This window comes from Oreochromis aureus, linkage group 9, assembly GCF_013358895.1.
Source record: "Oreochromis aureus strain Israel breed Guangdong linkage group 9, ZZ_aureus, whole genome shotgun sequence".
Classification (NCBI taxonomy): Eukaryota; Metazoa; Chordata; class Actinopteri; order Cichliformes; family Cichlidae; genus Oreochromis; species Oreochromis aureus.
In genome coordinates this window covers 9,254,751-9,273,774 of record NC_052950.1, presented here as the reverse complement: position 1 = coordinate 9,273,774, position 19,024 = coordinate 9,254,751, and the positions used below count along the sequence as shown (strand labels likewise).

At 40.5% G+C, this 19,024-nt stretch overlaps 2 protein-coding genes across 7 annotated transcripts in view; one reads left to right on the top strand and one right to left on the bottom strand.

Annotated features, from left to right (window-relative positions):
• Positions 1-680: 680 nt before the first annotated feature.
• On the bottom strand, positions 681-8,147 carry idi1 (isopentenyl-diphosphate delta isomerase 1). 3 transcript variants are annotated; one of them, XM_031728363.2, is made up of 7 exons: positions 8,087-8,147; positions 6,206-6,360; positions 5,346-5,518; positions 5,160-5,252; positions 4,912-5,042; positions 4,700-4,804; positions 681-2,864 (listed from the first exon to the last, which is right to left on the bottom strand). In XM_031728363.2, the coding sequence occupies exons 1-7, from the start codon at positions 8,099-8,101 to the stop codon at positions 2,652-2,654; spliced, it is 885 nt and encodes a 294-aa protein (XP_031584223.1). In that variant the 5' UTR covers positions 8,102-8,147; the 3' UTR covers positions 681-2,651. The 3 variants fall into 3 exon arrangements, with proteins under 3 accessions (XP_031584223.1, XP_031584224.1, XP_039473166.1); XM_031728364.2 differs by having other exon boundaries at positions 8,025-8,097; XM_039617232.1 differs by lacking the exon at positions 8,087-8,147 and adding an exon at positions 7,982-8,082.
• The window catches only part of LOC116311291 (WD repeat-containing protein 37-like), a 24,524-nt gene continuing 13,067 nt past the window's right edge, over positions 7,568-19,024 (top strand). The window contains exons 1-10 of one of the 4 annotated variants that reach the window (XM_031728359.2): positions 7,568-7,919; positions 9,129-9,395; positions 11,304-11,400; positions 11,497-11,592; positions 13,866-13,930; positions 17,366-17,504; positions 17,975-18,046; positions 18,345-18,389; positions 18,572-18,648; positions 18,770-19,004. In XM_031728359.2, the coding sequence (XP_031584219.1) occupies positions 9,243-9,395; positions 11,304-11,400; positions 11,497-11,592; positions 13,866-13,930; positions 17,366-17,504; positions 17,975-18,046; positions 18,345-18,389; positions 18,572-18,648; positions 18,770-19,004 (979 nt within the window). In that variant the 5' untranslated portion in view covers positions 7,568-7,919; positions 9,129-9,242. Of the gene's footprint in view, positions 8,003-8,279; positions 8,490-9,128; positions 9,396-10,812; positions 10,970-11,303; positions 11,401-11,496; positions 11,593-13,865; positions 13,931-17,365; positions 17,505-17,974; positions 18,047-18,344; positions 18,390-18,571; positions 18,649-18,769; positions 19,005-19,024 lie in introns of those variants that run through there. The other 3 variants (XM_031728361.2, XM_031728358.2, XM_031728362.2) reach the window with 3 other exon arrangements.

Sequence of the window (19,024 nt, the reverse complement as noted above, 5' to 3'; positions counted from 1 at the left end):
GATTAAGTTTATTACTATCAATTTTCCATTGATTACACCCCAGTACCCAGCTGTCTATCCCCCATCTATTCTGTACTTTACAGCTTTACAGTCCTGTCTTTCTTGTCATGTCTTATGCAAATGTTCCTTTGTTAAAAAAACAAAACAAAACGCAGTTCAACTTAGAAAAATCATTCAAGCCAAGACATAGAGCTATTCAGCTTGTATTTATCTTCTCAATATCTTTTACCATTTTTCTTCAGTTCCAGTTCAAGTTTCATGCTTTTTTCCCCACCTGTTTCAGAGTTTATAATGAGTGTCTATATAGCCTTTGGGACACTGGTGGAGAGTATGCTCAGACTCTGGGTGGCCATGCTCAAGAGGGGGTGAGGAGGAAGCTCCCAGAGGCCCTGCAGGATGTGGGGAAATACCTCTGTCACCTTCCTGTGCAGTGAGCTTTTTAAAGCTATGCTTTACCTGCTGCTTCTCTTTAAGAATTTGAATGTAATTTCTCTCCATGCTGAGGAGTTTAGGTGCTCTGTAGAATAAAGTTATAAGAATGATCTTTTAAACCTATTTAAAGAATCACAGAAATATTGAAACACTGTAGCTGGACTGTTAATAATTGTATGTAAGATGTGATTCACTAAAATTATAGGAGGTATGGTCACTGGAAATCTAAGGAGCATCCGGACTTGAAACTCTATGTCCCTCATTTTATTAATGACATTCACTGCCCACACCTGGAACAGAAAACACATCTACAGTGCAGATATTATGTGAACATAATGAAAAACATCTCCAAATTATTACAAGTCTTGGGAGTTTTCTAGTCGGGAAGATACCAACAGATTTTCACAGCTGTGTCGTAAATGAACAACATCTGTCAAGGAAATAAGAAGTTACTCATTGTTACTTAACCTGATTCTCAGTCAGCTTTGAAAACTACATCAAATACTTTAAACTGTTAAAATGCAGTAAAAACAAAAACTCACCTACCCTGATGGGTTTGTAGATTACTCTACTTGCTTCCATTGAAATGTTACTGTTGTATCACAGTCTGGAACAAAAACTGTCAAATACTCTCCAAAAATTGCGTGAACTTGAGCAGTACAACAATGGCATACATACATACACTGGACTGTGGAGAGGACTAATGCATACATTTGAAGCCCAACAGCATGTGGTATATAGAGCTTTGGTCATTTGGATAAGCTGGCCCTTTAAACTGTCCATAGGGAGAGACGTCTGTGTAATCTGTAGAGTCTAAAGCACAATAACAATAATACCCTAAATAATTAAGTAATTAATTACTAGGGTACCTACTGATGCGTTTTCTTAGTTACTGATGTTTAGAGAGGCCACAATCGTTATGGTTCTCAGGAGTGACCCATGAAAGTGATGCTACATTAGAGTCTGTCTCTGGACTGGTTTGCTGCTCTGTGAGTTCAGCAGGACGTGAACCTACAGCTGGGAGCTATTCCCTGGTGGGCGGGAGGATCATACTTCAGGTTCAATATTAAAGTTCCTTCTTCCTGGTCTGAACCTCAGACAAGAAATGGTCAGAAGAACTGAGTCAGGTTTTTGAAGTTTTTCTATAGAAAGAGAACTAAGACGGCAACACCTGCACCTCTATCTGACAACACACTGTTAATGATTTGTCTTCTCAGTGTTGCCATATTTTCAGTTGTTAAATACAACTAAAAGCAGAAAATTCAGTACTGAAATATTCCACAAAGTTCCACATTAAGAAAAGTGACCCTAGTCTACGAAGGTGTTTTTCTGTCCACAAAGTAAATGATTCAAGATTCACCAATTACAGGATTTCAGCTAAAAAAAAATATTCACATATCAGCATTCTCTAGATTTAAGTCTTATTGAATAACACGTTCATTTTGTGAGTTACATTCCCCCCGTGAGTCAAAGAAATTATAAAGCAAAGTATACTTAAGGGCATACCTCCCACGATATTGCCAAATCACCACAGTATAATCACTCGCTTGGCTTCTCAGTCAGACCTAACCACTTCAGTTGAGGTCTGGTTTCAAAAAGCTCAACTCAGGACTTTATAAACCTGATTTTTTCTCTAAAATTAAAAAATAAATGCTCGTGCAAATTTCACACAAATACTTTATTGTGTAAAAGTGTAAAAAGATACAGCTTGTTCACTGATGTCACTGTCAACAATGTAGAGTGATAGCAGTTGTGACTTAGAGATACTAATCCCCTCAAGCTAACGACCTATAATCAGGCACTTTTTATTTTTATATAAAAATAGGTTACTGCTTTTGTGGAGCTCTTCTTAATTAGTGTCACATTTCCTGCTGACATCACCTTCTGCTCAGGCCGTGAACCCAGCTTATCTGAACTATTGCCTGAAAGATGACACGTGAGCACTACAGCAAACATCTGATCTACCGTGAAGATGGATGCATCTCAGTGCTACAAACCTACGTAAATCACCTTATAGATCACATGACTAAGACATTCTTTACTTTGTGTTTTAGTGCAGAAGCTCTACACCTTCTCCAAAGTAGCCAGTGGAAACCTCACATCTTGAGTGGAGGTTTATTTTCAGGTCTCCGGCAGCTCAGCCAACTGTATTTTTATGTCAGTTCTGCATAAATCAAAGAGCTTGAAATGCTGGAGGAGGAGCCTGATACTGGTTGTAATTACATGCGGTGGATTTTGTGGTGATCCATGAACTGTTTGAGGTTCTGCAGGTTGTCCCACCACGTAAAGAGGAAGGTTTCTGCAATGAGACTGAACCAGGGCGTGATCTCCAGTTCTTTGCGCTTGGCCTTCCCCAACATCTCCTTCAGCTCTTCTTTGCTTACATAACAGTGGCTTTTGATCTCATTGGGGTCTGGATTCAAGTCCACGTCCTGTAGAGAGGCATACGAAAGGATTGTCTTTGATGCATGACTGATAGACAAAAGGCAGACTCACAGACAAATGAAATCCAGACACACGCTACATCAAGATAAATGAATACAGCTGTCTGTAAAGTTAATTTGCTCAGGAGTAATCATGTTTTTGCTCCATTCCTGCTTCCTCTAAGCCGGTGCTCTCTCATATTGTCTGCACCTTGTAAACATGAGGCCTCTGTGCTCATACCCAGAGCTGTGTGCCTGTGAGACCACATTAGGGATGCTCTCTATAACATACAGAGTCAGGAGTCATTACTTGCACATATGCTGACCTCATTATAGGAAAAACTGGCCAAGTTTAATGTGAGCTTCAATAACAGTGATTACATCACAGTTTGTCACAGTTTGCATGCTTAACTTTAAATCATCACGGAATTGTATCCGTATCTGTAGGAACACCTTAAAATTTAAGGTGATAATATTCAGTTGTATGATTGTGGTCAGTGACTCACTGAGCTAACATGAACCTAATTATATTTTAATTTTTGCATGCCAGTCACAAACACACACATTAGAGCAGTTTCACCTTAGGCAGGTCCACCTCACATCAGTGTCCTGCAGAGTGTCCACAATTTAGTTTGAAGAGCTTAATGATTACATCGTTTGTACATGGAGCATATTCCTAAATGAAGCTATTATTTTAAATCCACAGAACTCATTTACTCAGAGGTAAACTCAGGCCAAGGCTTGTTATTCACACAGGTGAAATGAAGCTCTCACATCATACCTGCACGCTGTACAAAGTAGATTCAGCCTTTCAGGTTAAAACAAAAATCACTACAGTACAGTGGATATAAAAAGTGTACACATCCCCGTTAAAATGCCAGGTTTTTGTGATGTTAAAAAAAAGAAAGACCACAATAAAATTATTTCAAATCACTTCCCACCATTAAAGTGACCTTTGACCTCTGCACAATTCTACTGAAAAACAAACATCTGTTGTGGGGAAAAAATATGAATAATTAAAAACATACAATAAGGGAGGCTGCCAAGACACCTCCAGCAATACTGAAGGATGTGCAGGTATTTCTGGCATGTAGTGGTTGTGTGCTACATATGACAACATCCTGTATGTTGTCATATGAGTGGACTATGGGGCAGGGTTTCAAGACATCCAAGCCCAGGCACAATTTGCAAAAAAAAAAAAAATAAATAAAATAAAAAATAAAATGCTAAAGTCTCTCAAAAGCATGTTACCATACCCATGGTGAGCCATGGTGGTGGCGGTATCATGCTTTGAAGTTGATTTTTATCATCAGAAACTGGAGCTTTAGTCAAGGTGGAGGAAATTATGAACACCAAATACCAATCGCTTTTGGCTCAAAACCTTCAGTCATCTGCTTGAAAGCTGAAGATGAAGAGGAATTTCACCCCCAATGACCCCAAGCATATATCCAGATCAAGATAAGAAATATTTTCTTCTAGTGAAACTTTTAGTGAAAGTTTTGCACAGGAGATGACCTCACAATCTGACAGCTGGAGCACTTTTACAAGGAAGAGTGGCAAATATTGCCAAATCAAGAAGTGCCATGCAGATGGATTCTTGCCTAAAAAAGGTTAATGCTGTAATTAAATAAAAAAGTTGCTTCAACACAGTTTTAGTTTAAAGGTGTGCATGCTTATGCAAGCAGCCTGTTGCAAAAGACAAAAAAATGACATTTTTCCCATAACAGATTTGAATGTTTTTCAACTGAACTGTTCACATTACACATGGGAAAACCTTTGAGGGTCGTGCACACCATTTATATCCACTGCATATATTTGAGGTCTAACAGATACTACAGCACTACCTTCTGCACAAAAAGGATGTAGTCAATTTCATGTTCTCCCCAAACCCCATCGGACTGGGCCTTGTAATGGATTCTTGTTAGGTACGTCATTTCATCTGGAGTCACCTGAAGAGAAATAGGAAAGCGGAGGAGATCACACACAAGCGAAGATTTGCCACAATCCTTAGTAATCCTCTTCCAGTGTGGGTAAAAGCCAGAATTGAAATACACACCTGCTCCATGGGAATACCGAGCTCTGCTCCGAGTCTCCTCTGAGCAGCTCTCCTCACCCCCAATGCATCCTTCTCCTCCAGCTCACTGTCTGTGTGTAGAGGATGACTGCAGCATGTGTTTGTGAAGCAACCTGCACAAAAACACACACAGAGACACAGAGGATTGTTAAAACCTATAAATACTGCTTATCCTCGATATAGCAGCATCTGAGGGGACCACAGGAGAATTTAAAAGTAGTGAGACTGACCTGGAAAAGTGATTTTGGCGTCAGACCTCTGCTGTAAAAGCAGCTTCTCCTCGCTGTTGAAAATGAAGACGCTGAAAGCTCTGTGCAGCAAACCTGTTGGCAAGAACAAACAAAATGCATAGAAATGAGTGATGCAGAACAGAGCCTGTGTGGATCTGTGTGGATCCTAATGTGGCAGACAGGCACCTTTGTCGATGTTGGAGTTGAGGTGGCAGTTTTTCTTAGTGTCCGCTCCGATCTTGCGGTCATTCTCGTCGATGAGGATGCACATCTCGGACAGAAGCTGCACCTGCTTCTCATCCAGGTGATCGGTGGTTACTTCAGGCATTCTGGCTGCAGACTGCAGATGTCTAACTTCACTGCAGCGCACAGGGTAGGAAACAGTTGATGATTCACCAATTTATCAGCGTTGGCTTTTAAATGGCACTTTTCATTTGACTGAGAGGCTTCATCATAGTATTTTTTCTGTAGTTTCACAGTAGATGAAAAAAGGATTGCTGTGAGGTGCTTCTGAAAGCTCTAGAAAGTGGACGTTTTATTCCAAGTTTAGGATTCAATATTCATACTCAAGGAATATCGTATAGCAAGAACACTGAAAATCCAAAACCAAGAGACACTCCTTGAAATGATCAAGAAGCCTTCTTTGAAACAGTGAAACACATGAAATGTTGGTATCTTGCTAGCGCTGATTCTATAGCTTTTACATTAAGACCAAAGTTTACTAAATACACCTGCTACAACATATAAAGCATGCCGTACTGGCGACAATATACTGAGGATTTGAGCCACGATCATAACAGTGTGTTCTTTAACAATTATGTAAAGCTATGTCAAGTGCAAGACTTTGTTTTAGACAGAATTTGGCCTGAGTTTTGTTAGTAGCTGTGATTACCCGGAGCATACAAACAAACGCGCTGCGGCACTCAGCTATCAATAGCCCAAAAAACAGCGTTACTTCCTGTTTACGGCTAATAAGCTTAACCGTTAGCTGGCTTTTAAACTCACTATTTTGGGCCTGTTTCAGAACCCTACGTCTTCCATCTTACCTGGATATCGCTCTGCCGCAGGTAGTAACAGCTGCGCACGCAGGTCTGGATCTCCGTAAAGCTCCTGTGGCGGCACAAGGTGCGTTTGATTTCAGCACAGCGGCTCCCTCCCTGGATAGCACCCGGAGGACCGCCCACACAGCCCGCGCCATGGCCTGAGAGAAACAGAAAACCAATCATAGGGACCGGGGGTGTGGCTGTCGGTAAAAAACGGCCAGGATCGCAGTGGGTCGGGATCGGAAGGTTAAATCACGCTTCTTGACAAGGTTATTCTGCCAGATTACCACCACCCTATAATTCAGATATATTTAACTTACAATGACACAAGAGAGAGAGCTCGGCTATCAAGTGCTGTTCAAACACTCGATGTTTTAGCATTAAGGTTCCTGTTTTAGATCAAGTGCAGTTCATGTTACATCCATATAGGAAAGCCATAGAACTTAATCCAGGGCCTAACCAAAGGCCAGTGACAGGATCAAAGAACTGTAATAAGTGTTCTTTTTTCCAGGTGTTTGTCCTTACTTGATAACTAAATCTACTATATGACTTTGAGTCTGGGTCTGCTAGTCGTATATTACAAGACGTTCTCCAGCAGTGTTGTCACTGGGAATGCATATATACTGTACATGCAGGCCTCCAAGGTGCAGGCTCGCTTACCAAGCCCACTGTGTCCCTTCAACTGAATTCTACTGATCCGTTTTGACTGTAAGTTACACTAATTCATACAAATTGGTAGTGAAACTCTTAAATACCTATATTTCTGGTAAATTAATGCAATTCAAGCTCCATTAATTATTCCAACCAATTATTCACATGATTGCTTCTGCAACATTCACGGTAACCAAGAGGACACTGAGCCGATACGGTCAGATTTTGGGAAGTATCTTTCAAACCACCAGGTGTACAGCTAGCTTTAAAGCATGGCTCTACTCAAAAATGGCAAAACAAATAAAATGAAAATATGATGAGGCTATTGTGCTAGTGATCCATTTCTACACCCAGGAAAATGCCTCTCTTGTTTTGCCTCTGCAATCTTAGAGAGACATTTTTGCACTTTTATAACTGTGGCTACACCTCTCCATAAGTGTACTATGCATATATGCTTATAAATATGCAGACAGCCATCTTTAAAAGGGAATCCGAACAACTTGTGACAGCCTGGCCCTGCATTTATAATGGAACTGCATCATATTACATATATTTAATTCAGTGAGGAGGACATATTTAGATGATGCAACTTTGATTAAAAAAAAAAAATTAGGACCATGGTATGATTGCGTTATATTAATCATTTTAGTGCAGTTATGTATTAATAAAACATTAAAGTTACTTATTTTCAATTTGCATCGTCAAAACCTTCCTTACCTGTTTACTAAAGCTATCAAGAGGTGACAAAAGAAGGGCAATACCAAGTTGTACCACAAGATGGCGCAATGACTCCATCTAACATTTATTCTACCAGGTAACTCTTATTTTTAATAGTGGCCACATAAAATAAAAGGAATAAAGGAGCAAATAAGAAGTACAAATCCTCAAACACCCCAAGTTAAAATGCAATTGCATAAAACAACTTTAAGGTCTAAATGGTAACGACCCAACAGCTCCGTTCCCGTAGACTCTGCTTCATATTTTCCTCCAAGCCCTGACTGTCAACACGCCATCAGACCACTGCACAGCACTTCTGCGCCACCGGGCTTCTGTCAACTGAACATAAGTATGCACCGGCTGTTGTATGTACACGCTACGGAGAAAGCGATAAACCATTCATTTACTCACGAAAGCTGTGCTTTCTTTAAGGTTTGCAAATCACGTCTTTTACCGTGTTTCGACGGTGTTTTAGAGCGCAGTCTGTCGGACCAACTACCGCTTCCAGTTACTAACCTCACGGTTTTTCATTCGTTGTCCTCCCAGCCGCGTGACAGCTCATTGGCTAACAAAGTGCAAACACGGTCTACGTTACACGGAAGTAGAGTGCACAAATAATATACGTCATGTGTCAAAATTTTCTAACAAAATTCTGATACTTTTTGTAATAAAACTACAATTTATCACCCATTTTCCAAACTCATGCGTCACAGCCTTGTAAAAATTGCAAACTCGTTGTACACGAGCTCTTGTGACGTTAGGGATGATATAACCCGTCGTGTCCTTTAGCTGCTGTGCGCTGTTTGGTCTAAGATGCCGCGAGGAAGCTGATATGTGGCAGTTAGCTCGTGCTAGCGTTTAGCTCTTGTAATTTCTCGGGCTGCTTGGCGTGTATAAATTCAGTCAGGCAATGACAGTGGTGAGTGTTGTCTTGTTTCGTGTACCTGTATATCGAAATGATGTCAAATTACCTTTTAAGGTAGTTAATAGACGTAATGTTTTATGAATTGACGCGTTCAGGCGCGTTTACCGTTTCCAGTATCAGTTTCACGCTCAAATATATACTAACAAGCGAGCTAATATTTATTACACATCATTGTCTGGCCTATAAAATTTCTTTTGGCTTATATTTATTACCCGTTGTCCTCTGGCTTACTATCATACTGCGCTATAATAACGGAAGTAGCGGACACACAGAGCCCCATATAGCGCTGCAGAACTTCAATAATATCCTGTAATTAATGTGATAATGTCTGCTGGCAAAGACATGTACGATTTAGTAGATGATCACGGGTCTTTAAGGCTTTACTGGCTGTCTATTGTAAATTCAGGCGACACCATTTACCTCGGGACTCTATTAATTGGACAAACGGTCTATAAATGTACAAATGACACATAAACACATTTATACAAATGTATAAATGTGTTTATTATTTCCCTGTGTAAAAGAGTAACGTGAACACATCGTTAAATTGTTGGGATTTTGAATTGATTTAGGATTTAGGTTGTTTTACCTTAATGGGGCTAAACCTGCACTTTACTTTCATTTCACTGACAGACAGGTGGCAATAACTGAAAGCCTGAACCAGCCAACCAGAAAGTCCAGCCAGTGTTTACCTGTTTCTCAGGTAGGGTGTGAACAGGGGGCAGGGCCACCCACGAGGTAGGAGGGATGCCCGTGGAGGGCGGAAGCAGCAGTGGCTCTGCTTCAGCTGCCCGTCACCCCAAGCAGAAGCGCAAGGCTCACAGTTTGTCTATCAGGCGCACCAACAGCACAGAGGAGAGGCCGGGAGGCATCCAAAGAGGAGACATGCTGGATGGACAGGTGAGGGGGAAATACACAAAGTCATGGATCCATGGGTTTTCTCATTTACACACAAGCAAATCGACAACAGCAGACAAGCAATCTATGTTAACTTGAACCTTTGAAGACAGCGTAATAACATATGTTACGGGCAAGACACACAGAGTTTCACTTTAAAACACCGAGCAGGCTGTTCTCGCATAATTAGCATTTTTATTGTTAGGCTGTTTTGGTGCTAGGCTGGTTCTTTCATTCGCAAGAGTACAGTACGAGCCGGTTAAACAGCATTTCTTTTATTTTGTACTTGACATTGCAACATCAACAACGCCATGCTTTCATGTGTTTGTGAGTTTCTCCCTCTTTGTGAAACAGTGGCTGCAGTTTCTTACTTTTGGGCAGATATTTCTTAGTCAAAGAGTTAATGCTGTCTCTGTCCTCTGTGGGTTTAGACTTTGGTTACTCATTTCTTTGTTTTAAAACAAAGTGCTCGCCTGTGTCTCTGGTATCAAGTTGGTTATTAACTTTCTCCAAACACGGTTCTCTAAATTAGGGCTACAATTGATTTATTTCTTCCAGAAAAGGGAAGACTGAGAACCTGTTCACGAGCAGCCATTTCCTGGTGCAGACCAGTTGCTTCTTCCCTGCTGAGATAATAAAAACTGTTTCTGTTTGATCAAGAATATCCTGGTTGTTAACTTTTGGGAGTTGGCTTTACAGCGACCTTATTGAAAGTCATCTCCCAGATAAGATGAACAGATGGTTTGTGAGTGTTTTACATTGTATTGTCAGGTTTCTCTTATCAGGGTAGATGATAGACAGAGTGTGGGATTAAAATGAAAAACACGTTGGAAGACCTACTTATCAGTCGCTCTCAAAAATCAGATGGTTGAATTTGTCAGTGTGCGAGACCATGGAAATCCTTTCCCTTTTACTTTCTGCGCTTTGTCAGCCACTAAAACTAGAGCTCAGCTTGCACTCGCCTGTTGTCTCATCAAGTTTTAATATGGGCCGCTTGTTCAGGTCTGATTAGTCTTTTCAACAGTCCTTTTTTGTTTATTGCCAAGACTGGCTGGCGCTGTTTATGTACCTCCTCTATTCCCTGCAGCACTAGCTACACATACACAGACAGTTTTATGGACCCATATTTTACACAGAACAGATATTCTTCCTCACTTTTAACGCTGCCGGCTTTGGCCTGAGTAAGCTGCAGGTTTAAGTGCCACTACTAAAGCAGCTTTAAATTCATAAGGCCTGCCCGTTACTTCTTAAATGACCTTTATTTATTTGTTTGGGCTTTTTTTTTGATAAAGTGTGTGAACGTGGTGATGACAGAATGGTCATGTGGCTAGCGTCATTGTGCCAAGCGGTTGGTTTTTTTTAACACGTGCCTCAGCTGAAGGGTGACAAGTGAAGTGTTTGGTATCGTTGTCTTTTGGACGGCTGAAGGACTGAGCAGCAGCTCTCAGGGGGAGCTGTGAGACGCAGCCTTCTGAATCTAGTGTTTTCATGGCAGCATTTATGTGTCTTCACATGCTAGTCTGGTAGAGATTGGTGGTCAGCTGGTAACTGGGTACATCTAGGACTGCACCATGGAGGTAAGTTAGTAGAGGCTGGTTGGACACTCCTGTTGTGTAGTTATTTGTTTTTAGCTTGTAGCTTTGTAGCTCAAACTATGGCAGAGTTCATCTGCTGCCCGATTAAATTGTGTAAACACGTGTGTTCAGTTAATCATTTTACCTTTCAGAGTCACAAACTTCACTTCTGACTGTAATAACAGAACATTGTTGTTATACAACTGTTCTGCATTTTTGGCATAGCATTATGCTACATTATGTGTAGTGAATTCCTGCTCTACATTCCTGACCTTGAAGCGTGCCGTGTGTATGAACTTACTGTGTGTTTGGTTCTGTTTTCTGTCTGTCTCTCCAGGACTCCAAGCTGCCTCTTGCTTTGCGGAGCAATCTTCTTGACCTGTTTGGTCAGATTGAACGGGAGTTTGAGAATCTCTACATAGAAAACCTTGAATGTGAGTAACTGACAGTGTACGCTTCAGTGTTCATTTACTGAGTGGACGTTTTCAGTGTTTAATTACTGACACGTCATCGCTGTGCTTATGTTGCAGTACGTCGGGAAATTGAATCACTGAATGAGCGGCTGACTGGAGATGGACAGGCTGTTGAGGGAGGAGACCCCACCAAGGGAGCCTTGAAAACAAAAGGTCCGTAATTTCCAACCCCAATCTATCTAAGTCTGTAATTTACACTGAGTACAGTTAATAGAAGTCTTTGGAAATTGAAATGGAAAATATTGATTGTGTTTAAAGTGGATATCTCATCTCATGGTGGCTGAAGTAATCTCCCTAAACATAAAGATTTAAATTGACATGTTACTTATGTGTCATCTTTTTGACAGACTGTTGTAAAACAGCTGTACGCATATGAGCAGTTGTTTTTATTTTTAGCCAAACTGTGTTTGTTCTTTGAGTTACTGTGGTTTAGTCACGATGCAGATAGATAAATGGTGACTTTCAGGGCGTTCGTAAATGATTAAACTGCTGATTAAAACTCCAAGAAGTTGTTGATCACAGTCCACACAGTGTTATCGCCACAGGCTAAAGACAGAGAAGTCGCCAGCATCACAAAGGCGGTGAATTGCGCCGGCTGAGTGGCACCATAACACCCACAAAGACCTGTTGGACTTTTCAGTAAACTGATTTCTCCTGCATAGATCTGAGAGATATTACAGACAGTGAGATTCCCACCCTGTTTCTAGCCAGCTTTTCGTGTTCTGCATCACATGCATGTCATGGAATTTCTCAAAAAGTATCGCAAAAAACATTTTGGATCCAAACTACCAGGAGTCCAGGAACATAAATTGAAGGGAAATGTGCTCCAAAATCACTCAAATATAGTATAGCATTCGAGAAGAAGAAAAGTACAAAGATACAAGGAATTAAATGTTCAAAAAATTATAGATTATACCAAAATTCAAGATAAAATAGTGAAGGACTCAAAGTCACGGATATTTTCTACCTTTAAAAAAATGCTGTAACGAATAAGAATGAGATTGAAGGTAATGAAAGCATATTAGTACAACAAAGTTTAATTTGAGATGTTTTATCAGCTCTCTCAGACAGGCAGACACTACCTGCACAGCCTAAAAAGTAAATTTAACATTTCATTTTTTAAAATTCCTTTTCATGGCAGGCGTTTGTACCAGCTGTGTTTATTTATGTTGTGTCTATATGCTGACCAGGCTGCTATATGACATGGCTACACATTTGCATGAGCCACCTGTTTTTTCTTTGTATGATGATACAGGGTGAGTGAACATTTTCTAGGAGCTAATGTTTACTTGGATTTTACTGTTTGGGCATCCAGCAGCCTCCATAAGGTGAAAATACTCTCCAGTAACCCTCAGCCTGGCTGTGTATCCCTGTTTTTAGTAAATGTGTTTTCAATGCCAACAGTTACCTCGATTTTAACTGTAGTATCCATAGTTTCCATTTGACATCAGAGCTCGAGGGACATGCCCACCTGGAGGGCAAAAACAGTATGGCGGCCCTTTGAAAGTCTTTAAGTTTAACTTACTGAAAATAGCAGAAAGTTCCTGTGCTATCTGAGCATTAATTTAAAGCTTCACCTTGTGAACTCACCTCTCCTAACCCTGACTTACAGGCCAAACGCGCCAGTCCCTGTTTCTACCCAGCTGTCACTGTCAGCGGCATCTCAGTTAGACTGTTGGAACAATTTACCTTAAATTGGATGTATGACAAATGTGACAAATTAAGGTTACTGGAACTTTTCTGACACGACACTGTAAATTTCCACAAGACATGAGATTCGAATACATATGAAAATACATGTAGCTGTAAGCTTCCAACCTGGCAGCAATGCAAGGTAAAAATACCCCCAAACACTTTAGTCCTGCAGTACTACTGAGTGCCCACTATCGACTGTCATGATGGAGTAATGTTTGCCCTCCAGGTTAGCAAGTTGGTCACATGACTGAAATCTGTGAATCACTATAAGATGCCATATAAAAATTGTACAAACAATAATGACACGTTCTGTAAACTGATGTTCATTACTGCTTGGGGTGAGACACTCACATAGGTCAGACTTATGTAAACTCTCTATTATGACACCTAATATCCTTAAAGCCAGCCTGGATTTCTAAAATAAGCTCAGTTTAACTGGTGATCGCACTTTGTGAAGCTGAGCTCTCGAGAGTATTTTCACAGCTCCGTCCTTGCTGGACACAGGGACATTTACACTGCATAAATGTTCAAAAGTCATTAGCAGCAGTGCAGATAGTATTAACAACTCATAACTAGAAACGCTCAACAAGGCTTTGTATTGTCGAGGTGTGTGCTATTTTAAAATTTTGACACTTTATGAGGCCGTTACTGCAGCATGAATAAAAGCAAGCAAGAATTCTGTCACTGGGTAATGAATTTCATTCATTGTTCTTTGTGTCTTTGTCACACAGCCAGCCACAGCACCAGTCAACTGTCACAGAAGCTGAAGACGACCTACAAAGCCTCTACTAGCAAGGTACCTGGCACAAGCCATGTTAGCCTGTTCAATAGAGCTCGTAAGACGTGTCATGTGTGTAAATATTTGAGCTTTTGGGATTCAGGCCTGTGTGAAGTAACTGACTGTGGAAAGCCCCTGTAATGCTGAGTGAGAGGAAGGAAGAATCTTCCTCTGAGGAGATCATAATGTGTTTTTAAAAAGTGGGTAAACAAATAATTCACTGTTATGATTGAGGATTTTAATCACAGGGGTAAAAGAAATCATATGTTTACTACAGCATTTACCACAAAATGTCATCTCCCATGACTTTGTCCTTTGTAATCTCTTGACTCTCTGACACAGTGCTTGTACACTTTCCAGGGCAAAATAGGTGGACCTCGCAACTTCAGTGTGGCAACATGGGAGTTGTGGGGCGGAGATTCATGGGTAACTTCCTGAATGCTCTGTTTGCCACTAAGCATCATGGGGGAGGCAGTGGTGGCTTGAATGTCTCTTTAACTGCAGTCTGAACTTGACTCCTTCTCTGCTCTGCACTCATACTGAAGTCATTTGGGCAAAGCTGCATTTGTTAGATGTACAAAGTGTTACTTTGTATTTTATTTGTTTATCCTTTTTTGTATCACCTTTCATTACTTTGGCGATTCTTTGAATCACTTTTCATCAGCTATTTCAAACAGCGTGTCAGTTGGCTACATTTGCCTTCTTGCTAGATGAGAAGATCAAAATCAGTCCCAATTTTTGGGGGTAGCTGACGTTAGTAGCTGGATAGCTTAACTAAGCACAAAGACTAGGCCTAAAGACTTGTAATGAGGAAGCAACATTGTATTGCCCGAAAGGTAACAAAATACATCTAATTATTTCTGTGCAACTTGTGTGCTAGTAATTTCAAGTTTCTGCTGGTTGCCTTAAAAAACTAGTCTGGCACATGATCCCTGCCTTCATAAAGTTTTGTTGTTTTTACAGTTAAGTTTTTGCACAGTTCAGACAATTGATATAAAAGATTTTGTGTACCAGGAAGCAGATTATGCTTCCTTTTGACTGAGCCAGCTAGCTGTTTTTCCTGTTTTCAGATTTTATGTTATCCAAAGTTAACTGACAACTTGACCAGTGATCAGTGTTTTTTGTTGTTGTTGTTGTTGTTGTTGTTGTTTGTTTGTTTGTTTTGATCAGTGTTCCCCCGAATTGACTTATGTTGGACAGGTGTGCTTTCAGCTTCTTTTTGTTGTCTTTCCCATACCGATGTTGTTAGTAACAATTACTATTATTCTGCCTTTGAAATTAACAGATAGTTTTTGTAAAAGTATTTCAGAAAATTTGGATTTTGAAAAAAAAACCCCCATCAGATATTTTCATTAATCTGACAAATTGATGCCTTTTGTCTTCTAAAGCTAGATGAAGTGTTTCCTCTCTAATTGGTAAAAACCTGTATCTGTTCTTGCCATCAGGTTACAGATGAAAAATCAGCATCTAAACATCTGGTTAAAATGTTTAGGGCTGACCTCTGTCTGATCGAAATCTGTTGTAATGAAAAAGCAACCATATTTTATCTTCACTTTACCTACTTTGCTCTGCTCCTCTCCACATTCATGCACACACAGTGAGAGCAGAGGAGAGGAAACTGGTGTGAGCTAAAAATCACGAGTGCAGATAAAATTAGTAAAATAGAAAAATACCTAAAATATTTATCTTTTTTAATTGCTGTATTTACAGTAGTGGGAGAATCGTTTTTCTCTTTTGTCTTCTATGTAAAATGCTGTTCTGCTTTTTCAGTGCAGAGAAACACCTTGAATATAGCCACAGTGAAAAGAGCATTGAGGGAATCAAGGAAAGGCTTCTTGAATTAACCCCATGACAGAAGTAGCAGCTATGTACAATACCACTAACCTCTCAGCTGGCTAAGAAACATGACCAAAAACTAATTTTGTAAAATGGAGGGGACTTGAAACTAGTGATTCTCACTAACTATAGCTTCAGTGTTGTACGGGGTTGACATAGACTGGAATGGGCTCATCTTGTCTGCTTATTTTGCTCTAACAACAGGAGGTGTATAATAAGGTTGCATCAGAGTGCAAAGTGAATATAAACACTCGGGACAGAATAAGAGTTTATATTAACACAGTCTGGCACTCGTGAACCAAATACTTTGCTGCTGCTGCATCTAATGTCTAGCAATGTTGTTAGCTTGTTGCTGTGGTCAGCTGTCTGCAGCAGCATGTAATGTACTGGCCGTGACAGCTCTGTGACAAGTGAAACTGCACTTTAGTTTGTTTATCTGGTAGCCTGCAGTGACAGGTCCATGTGCAATCAGACCGCTGGTTATTTTTAGAGGTTGCACCGGTCGTTTACAAGGACAATCACAATCTGTCCTCTCAATAATTTGATACTCTGCACCATACTGCATGTCACTAATCTGAAATTACAAATGTGGTTAACATAAAAGAAGAGCTCTTTTTTGCAGTGTACAAACACACTTGGGGTCTGTATCACAAAGCCAGTTTAAATTATTCTGATAAGCTGACATTCATCTATGAAAATGCATAACTCTAAATAGAGGAACACAGTATAGAGATATTTACATAACTTCCCGATAATATAACTAATGTGTTTAAACAAACAGAATTACCACAAAGTGAAGTCCTGTGAATGTGTTTGGCATTTTCACACAGAGCGGTTATAAACAGATAAACATTAAAAACAGTTAAAAGTTAAGGAAAGCTCGACCTGCCGCCAATGCAGAGGGTGACCAGTACAGATAGTCTGGGCTGAAAAATAAAACAGGTACGCGATAATGCTGTAATGTTGCTTTTGTAATTAACTGAATTAATAAACAGCATGCACAGTTAATATTCCATTGTAATTGGTTATTGAACTTCAGTTTGTAGTAAAACCGGACACGAAAAAAAATGTGTTATCTCTGACATAATTATCACCAAAAGTAAAAACGACTCATTATTCTTATTGCGCATCTCTTTAATGAAAACCTTTGCTGTCATTATGATCATGTGGGAGAAATGTCAGGCTGGCTTTGTTCCCATGTCCTTAAGTTAAATTGTTTTGGAGCCATTTAGCTGTACAGTTAGGTTTAATGAAATCTCAAAGAGATTTAACCTGTTTCCTAAGAAGACGCCTTTCCAGGTGACCTTGTTTTGTGATACACACCCTTGATCTAATCTGGCGAGCAATACATTAGCTTTTACTCTGTTTGACAGCGAGTAACCGTTAACTGGCAACACCTGTATGCAGCCAGGTGTTAGGAGTTATATCAGCATTTATGGAACCTAAATGAAGCTGTGCAGTAAGACAGGAGTACTACAAGTTAAACTCTATATATTCTTATATTTTGTTATCAGTGTAATACTTGCGAGCCTACTGTTACTTTCATTTTTTGATAATTTAACTGGTACTGAGTGCTGTTAAACCATTTTACTTTTCCCTCTGTCATACTCACTTCAGATCGTGTCCAGTTTCAAAGCCACCACCGGCTCCCGGGCTTTGTGCCAGCTGCTCAAGGAGTATGTGGGCCATCGGGATGGGATCTGGGACCTCAGTGTCACCCGAACTCAGCCAGTGGTGCTGGGCACTGCCTCTGCAGGTAAAAAAAAAACAAAACTCCATTCACAGACTATATAAATCAATCATGATAGCTTTGTTGTACACACAGGCAGCATGTGGCACCCTAGTTTTAAATAAGAATAAATAGCAAGGACTAAAGGTGCTGCAAGCAATATTTGCCTCATTATATCTTTGTCAAATTAATTGTGATGCCTCGGTGCAATTAGCCGAAAATGAGAACATACTTAAGATGATTGATTACATCTGTTGATGCAGCGCAAGTAGTGTTTTAGTATCAATATTTATCCAAACCAGTCCTTCAGAAACAACTCGTTGGCCTCGTTTTATCTTTAAGGAAGCTTGTTAAACAATCCAGAAATTTCTTACCACATCCACTCAGACTATACAGCCTATTACGTAAATGCAGGATCATACAGCGTGAAATCATTAGCTGGTTACTGTAAAAATGGAAATGGCTGCGTGTTGTTTATACCTGCTCTCCCTTAACAGACCACTCAGCGCTGCTGTGGAGTATAGAGACTGGCAAATGTCTGCTGAGGTATGCTGGCCATGCCGGATCAGGTAATCACCACCAAAAGCTTTATTTGTTTACAGACATGCACACTTTTCAAAGTCCATACAAAAAAATTATCCTAAAGCGGTTATATTTTTTCTAATAGAATGTTTTATTAGCCTGTCTGAGTGCTTATAATAACAATAGTGTGATGCACAGCCTGTCGTGCAACATCTCTTGTTAATAAACACTGGCTGGCTCATCGCAGAAGCATTTCAAAGCTTATTCTTAGATGTAACACAGTCTGTCAACATTTGCTTACACGGCTTGTTAGATGACGTCTCTTCATTGTTCCCTTTGCCACAGTCAACTCCATCAAATTCCACCCCACAGAGCAGATGGCACTCACAGGTATGCATTTGAATGCATGTTTGACTTGTCAAATCGACTACGTTAAATATAGCATCTGTTTCAACAGGTTTGTTCTCCTTGTCGTCGTTTCAACCGTTTTCTGCTGCATCTGTTGCCTCCAGCAGTCACTTATGTGTAGATGTGAATGAGCTGTGCTCTTTGTTGATTTGTACTTTCCACAGCCTCTGGGGACCAGACGGCTCACATCTGGCGGTACATGGTGCAGCTTCCAGCCCCACAGCCACCACCAGATGTCAGTGTGAGTAGCTTTGAACTTGTTCTCTTCCCAGTGTTTCTACAATAGGTCACTTTACTCTCAAATGAATCAAACCAAAAGAAGACAGGAGCTCGATTGAGCTTTTGTTTTGCGACTTCCACAGGCTCCGTGCGATGAAGACCAGGATTCATCGGACAGAGAGGAAGGCGAGGTGGATGGCGAGGGCCCTTGTGAAGTGCCCACGGTCCGGGTTGCTACTGCAACACTCAAGAGCCACCAGGGCGTCGTAATAGCAGCTGATTGGTTAGTGGGAGGCCGACAAGTGGTGACAGCTTCCTGGGATCGTGCTGCCAACCTGTACGAAGTTGAGACTTCTGAACTGGTTCACACGCTCACTGGTATGTAATGGCAGAGGAGT

What these genes read in the sequence shown, in the direction of transcription:
- idi1 (XM_031728363.2), bottom strand. An exon ending in TGCGGCAGAGCGATATCCAG is followed by an intron (nt 5,519 to 6,205) that starts GTAAGATGGAAG and finishes TGTGCGCTGCAG; the next exon opens with TGAAGTTAGACATCTGCAGT. An exon ending in CAACTCCAACATCGACAAAG is followed by an intron (nt 5,253 to 5,345) that starts GTGCCTGTCTGC and finishes TCTTGCCAACAG; the next exon opens with GTTTGCTGCACAGAGCTTTC.